The sequence below is a fragment of the Amblyraja radiata genome, chromosome 25 (genome assembly GCF_010909765.2).
Source record: "Amblyraja radiata isolate CabotCenter1 chromosome 25, sAmbRad1.1.pri, whole genome shotgun sequence".
Taxonomy (NCBI): Eukaryota; Metazoa; Chordata; class Chondrichthyes; order Rajiformes; family Rajidae; genus Amblyraja; species Amblyraja radiata.
In genome coordinates this window covers 24,549,249-24,555,178 of record NC_045980.1, presented here as the reverse complement: position 1 = coordinate 24,555,178, position 5,930 = coordinate 24,549,249, and the positions used below count along the sequence as shown (strand labels likewise).

At 47.6% G+C, this 5,930-nt stretch overlaps 1 protein-coding gene across 1 annotated transcript; it reads left to right on the top strand.

Annotated features, from left to right (window-relative positions):
- The first annotated feature begins 2,211 nt into the window (after nucleotides 1-2,211).
- LOC116987453 (coiled-coil-helix-coiled-coil-helix domain-containing protein 2-like) lies at nucleotides 2,212-5,528 on the top strand. The gene is made up of 4 exons (XM_033043510.1): nucleotides 2,212-2,357; nucleotides 3,195-3,420; nucleotides 4,236-4,395; nucleotides 5,371-5,528. Exons 1-4 carry the CDS (start codon nucleotides 2,329-2,331, stop codon nucleotides 5,379-5,381), a joined length of 426 nt encoding a protein of 141 aa, XP_032899401.1. The 5' UTR covers nucleotides 2,212-2,328; the 3' UTR covers nucleotides 5,382-5,528.
- The last annotated feature ends 402 nt before the right edge of the window (nucleotides 5,529-5,930 follow it).

Below are 5,930 nucleotides of genomic sequence, written 5' to 3'. Positions count from 1 at the left end.
CTTTCTCAATTAATTCCACTTAGGTTTTATTTTTCCATAACACCAGACTGGGAAGTGTTCTCTGTTAACCATTTATTTTAGAGATATATAAAATGGAAACATCCTCTTTGGCGCACTGAGTCCATGTTGTTCACCTTTTCACACTCGTTCTATGTTATCCCACTTTAACATCCACTCCATACACATTAGGAAGAATTTTACCAAAACAAATAAATCTACAAAACCACACATCTTTTGGGTTGTGGAAGGACTCCACAGCTCCTGGAGGAAACACAGGCAGCCGTAGGGGAAATGTGCAAACTCCACATAGACAGTATCAAAGGTCTGGATTGAAGCCGGATCTTTGGCCAGCTGTACCAGTGCTGCCCTTTTGTACCTTTCCTTTTTCAATTACATTATGTGGGCTTCCCTATTAAGCCTCATTATCAACCCTTGTTAGGTTCTGAGACACACTCTTGTACGGCTGCAGTCCTTCCGGTGAAAGTGCTCCCACAGAGGTATTGGAGAGTTCCAGGATTTTGAATCAGGATGGTGGGGAACCTGCGGGAGGTGGTGTTCCCATGCAATGCCGCCCTTGTTCTTCTTGGTGGTTTTGGGAAGGCCTGGCGAAGAAGCCAGGACAAGTGTTTGCAGTGCACTGTGGAGGTTGGTACACACTGTAACCACGGGGTGTCAGTGGTGGAGGGAGTGAGTGTGTAGGGTGGTTGATGAGGTGCCAATCATGTGGATTGCTTTGACCCTTGATGGCATGGAGCTTCTTGACTTGGAGCTGCAGTTGGCCAGGTGAGTGGAAGTTGCCCCATTGCACTCCCGATATGCCTCGTAATGTGCAGAACACATTTGGAGTCAGCTGCAGCAGAACAATAAGCCCCCTGTAGCCACCATATCAATGAGGCTGTTCAATTGAGTTTCTTGTGAATTGTGAGCTCTAAAATGTTGACGATGGGAATATCAGCAGTGGTAACTTTAACGGGAGATGGTTAGACTCTCTCTTGCTGGAGTTAGACACCATCTGGCAGATTAAACCTAGGCCTTCTCTGTTAACTGTTGGAACAAGAAACTCACCACTACATTGTAAAGTCTGCACTCGTAAATTATTTTTCCGTGCCACTACACATCAACAAGATGCTCAGGAGCTTCTGCTGTGAGGCATTTGCCAGGATCATTTAACAAGGTTTAGCATCTAGGTCAGTGTAATTCTGAAGGAGATTCTGGGCTTAAATGGCAAGCAAAGGGTTAAAATGTGATTGGATTAAAATGCATTGCCAGCAATCCTGATGATGCCTTGTGCAGAGAGCTGTGAAGGAGGCAACAGGTAAAGGATCAGGGCCACAGACCATCCAGACATATGTTCCAGTGGCAGTGGTAAGGTATATAAGTAAATGGCAGGAGCATTACTATGAGAACAAGGAGGAAGTTTAGCACTCGCTTCAGCAGTCAAAGGGCGTTGAGTCATCCTGATAACTGGATCACAAGCCTCTCCCACTCCTTAATTCATAACAACCTTGTTATCCCCAGCAACAAGCTGCACAATCAGTGCACTACCTTAAAATTAATAAGGCCAGACAATGATGCAAGATTTGCTGTCACAGCTAAGAGCATTTCATGGCAGCTGTTCAATTCTGATAACCTCACCAGCTGAACATTGGTTTATGAAGCATAAACCTTCCACAGCAGTCATTAAAAGCAAAAGAGTTGGGAAGGCAAGTTAAAGGTTGGCCTTCGTTGGAAAAATATTTGAGTACAGATGGAAGGAAGCCTGTCTACAGATATACAGGACCTTAGAGGTGTTGTGTGCAGTTTCTCAGTTCTCCAACCAGTCTTACTCTCTGCGACTACAGTTTATCTGTTTGCTTTGTTGTTACCTTCTCCCAGCTAACAATGATCTACATTCTCCTAGATCTCCATTCCCTTTGTCCTGTTTTCACACCTCACACTTCCTTATCTCTATGTCTCCCTCGCCCCTGACCAGTCTGAAGAAGGGTCTCGAACCCGAAACATCAGCCATTCCTTCTCTCCAGAGATGCTGCCTGACCCACTGAGTTACTCCAGCATTTTGTGTCCAACTCCGGTGTAAAGCAGCACCTGCAGTTCCTTCCCAAACATTGTTTCTCGCACTTTCTGGGTGTAGGAGGGGGAGGAGTCCGGGGCGGTGGGCGTGGCCACGGGACAGGGGCGGGTCTACGACAGGACGCGTGATTGGTCCACATCCTGGCGTCGGCCGGCGACGTCCTGACGTCAGTGTGCCCACCACCACCACCACGTGACTCGTTGCGCAGCCGCTGCCCGCGCGTCCCTGATTGAGCTCCAGACCAGACCGGCGACGCCATGCCCCGCGGAAGCCGCAGCCGACTGAGGTGAGGAGCCGGCGCCAGGGTTGCCCGGCGGGGGGGGGGGGGCGGAGAGCGCGGGGGAAGTGGCAGCGGGCGGTCGTGGTTCCGTCCCGTCGCTCGGCCCTCTCACTCCCCGCCGCCGCTCCCCTGAAGGACGCGCCGAGGTCACGGGCCCGGTCCCGCCGCGGGCACCGTGTCCTCCTCGCTGGTCGCCGGGCCATGATGATCGACCTTCAACCCCACCACCCCCCCCTGCTGCCTTTTGTAGAAGGCATCCCTTCCCCAACCCCCCTCCCTCACTTTGCCGGTGCCACCATCCCGGCCCGGGAGTGAACGCATCCCTCACCCTGGGGCCCCCCTATCCTGTGGCCACCCTCTTCCCCCATCCTCCATAGGGCCACCCCTGCCTTCGCCCACCCCACCCATTCTGCCTTCGCCCACCCCACCCATTCTGCCTCCCCCCCACTCCTACTGGGGCCACCCCACACCACACACACCCTGGGATCACTCATGTGAGTTAGATAGAGCTCTAGGGGCTAGTGGATTCAAGGGATATGGGGAGAAGGCAGGCATGGGTTATTGATTGGAGACGATCAGCCATGATCGCAATGAATGGCGGTGCTGGCTCGAAGGGCCGAATGGCCTCCTCCTGCACCTATTTTCTATGTCCCTCTTCCCCCCCCAATCAATGTGAGACCACCATCTCCCCATTATCCTCCCTGCTGTTTCCTCCACTCCAGGGTCCACTGCCCCCCCCACCCCTCCAATGTTGTGTTGTTGTGACGGCCCTTCCACACTCATGCCGTCCATCCTGTCCCCTCGCTCGGCCTGCTCCCTAACGGTTTGTTGTTTGTCTTGTAGCCGGCCTGCTCCTGCCCGAGCCCCTCTCCCTGCTCGCCTCCCTCCAACTGCTGTTGCACCAACCGTGGCCCAGCCCCGGCAACCCGGCATGATGGCCCAGATGGCCACTACAGCGGCCGGAGTGGCGGTGGGCTCGGCTGTGGGCCATGTGATGGGGAGCGCCTTAACCGGAGCCTTCAGCGGTGGCAGTGGCTCGGAGCCGGCCAGGGCAGATGTCACCTACCAGGTAAAGTGTAGGAGCAGGTTGAGTATGTCCTCTCTGTGTACTTGGGGGAAATCGAGGAATATCAGGCTTGCTGAAAGGCTAAATGTGGATCACTTACAGGGAGACAAGGTTTGCACAGGTAGTAAAACTGCTGCCTCGCAGCTCAGGTGTCATGGATTCAATCCTGATCTCCGGTGCTGTATCTGTGGAGTTAACATGTTCTCACTGTGACCTTGTGGATTCCCTAAGTGCTCTGGTTTCCGCCCACCTCCCAAGGACATGTGGATTGGTTGGTGGGAGGTACCTGTTTTTGTACTGTCTCCAATCACTGATGTTATGAACTAGATTCCTTGACTTAAAAATAGTTTAAAGATATTTCAATAAATGGTTTATGAAATGCTAGTGCTAACAAGATGTAACTGCTTGTTGTCTTCAACGTGGAAAGGAAAGTTCAATGTTGCAACATTATTAAAGGAAAAGGTAGAATCTTTTATTCAGTCAGTTGAGGCATGACACAAAGTGCAGGATATATCTCAATATTTGGACAAATATAGTTTTGTGAATATGTAATGTATAGTGCAGTCAATTTTGGATTTTGCAGATACCTAATCTTGCAGCTCATTAAATGGCATTTGAAGTTGCCTCTTTGAGTTCCAGGCATTTGATAAGGACACAAGCAGTGGTTGGCTTTATGTCTTCCTGAAGCTGCAGCACTATTCCGTAAGATTACGGCTCAAATAAAGGTGACAGATATACCCAGCTCATGGTCACCATGTAATCCTTGATGCACCTAAAGTCATAAGAATGTTTGTAAGAATTTCTGTCTTTCCCTGCAGGAACCCCAGCAGGCAACGCCTCTGACTCAAGCTCAAGCCCCAGAGAACAGACCCTGCCTGTTTGAAATGAGACAGTTTCTGGAGTGTGCCCAGAACCAGCACGATCTAACACTGTGCGACGGTTTCAATGAGGTGCTGAAGCAATGCAGGTCTGCATATGGTAGGTAAAATTTTTTAATTAAGATAGGTTTTAATGAAACTAGTCGCCTAATTGGTACAAAGCCCAAATCCGTCCATTCTCCAAACGGAGAATAAGTCTGCTGAAGTCCAGCTACCTACTGCCCCATTCAATTATTTACACCCAACTTTCCACCTGCCTTAAATGACCTCCTGCTCTCTGTACCACATGCCTGGGCCTGAATTTACTGTTTCCCCACTTATAAAAAGTTCCTATTTTGGGGTATTCATCTCAAAGTATAGACTTTATATTTTCCTCTGGTTGTATCTATCATATGACCTGTCCATGTGCTCCGGAGATGCAACCTGACCTACTGAGTTACTGCAGCATGTTGTGTCTTTTGGTAAACCAGCATCTGCTGTTCCTTATCATTATATTCCTCTGGTTATAGATGGACAGGAATGTAGCAAAGGGAATTTAATCTGGAGATGTAGAAAGTCATGCATTTGGGAAGGTGCAGTAATCAATGGGTAATCAATAGAAGGTTTCATGGGTGTGGTGTAACATAGATAGATCTCTGAGCTGTAGTTGGTGAGACAGTTCAGCAAAGCTATTTTAACTGAGGTGTATATAACATAAAATGGTGAGGTTTAAGAGAACAGTACCACACTAGATTGGCCACCGCTTGGATACATTTCTGGTCGCCACATATCAGGAAAGAAGTATTTGCACTGGACAGAGGATGGTTTCTACTCTGCCAACCTGAAAATTATTATCTTCCTGATTTTATTTTCCTTTTGGGCCAATTGTTTCCATGCTAATATTATCAATGTCAAGCTGATTACCTGTTTAACTGTAAAAAAAAAAAAGGACTACATTCCTGGATTTCCACAGTCTTGAAATTTACACTCTTATCTGCGCACGCACTGGAATTAATGAAACTTTTTTTCATAAAATCATGTTGACTCTGCCTCATGGTATCATGGTTTTCTAAATGCTCATTTACCTTTTTGCCAGGTATTAACTAAAGTAGAAGTTACCTGTTGAAAGACTGCAGCGTGAAGAGAAGAGATTATGAAGATTCCTGTTATGCCCCACACATTTTCAGTGACGGGGTCACAATTGTGACTAATGTATTGTCATTAGATGTGAATAAAATGTCTTGTAATGATTAATTTTCGCCTCTTTTGTAAGCTGATAGTGAATTGGTATGCATGCAATTCACAAGACATTTAGCTGATATTTTATTGGGTCCATATGCCTTGGTTTTAGAACTGAATAGAACAGGAAAAAAATGAACAAATTTGTAATTACGTAAAGTGCTTCAAGACTGGGGTTGCTTCTTGTTTAGGAAGGATATGGTAGATGTTCAAATCATGGATGGTTTCGTTATTAACTTTTTAGTGACAGAGCTATCAGCGGAAGGATACAAATTTAAGGTGACCTGCAAAAGAACCAGAGCTAACCTGAGGAAACTAAGAGTTCTTGTACTTAGGACAGGCAGAGAAATTAAGGAGTATGATGAAACTAATAGACTGAAGTGTGTTTCTTTCAATGCACGGAGTATCATGTGTAAA

Bases quoted from the DNA above. Each gene is read 5' to 3' on its own strand.
- LOC116987453 (XM_033043510.1), top strand. From the start codon at position 2,329: ATGCCCCGCGGAAGCCGCAGCCGACTGAG. The intron at 2,358-3,194 runs GTGAGGAGCCGG...TTTGTCTTGTAG, and splicing joins GGAAGCCGCAGCCGACTGAG to CCGGCCTGCTCCTGCCCGAG. The intron at 3,421-4,235 runs GTAAAGTGTAGG...CTTTCCCTGCAG, and splicing joins GGGCAGATGTCACCTACCAG to GAACCCCAGCAGGCAACGCC.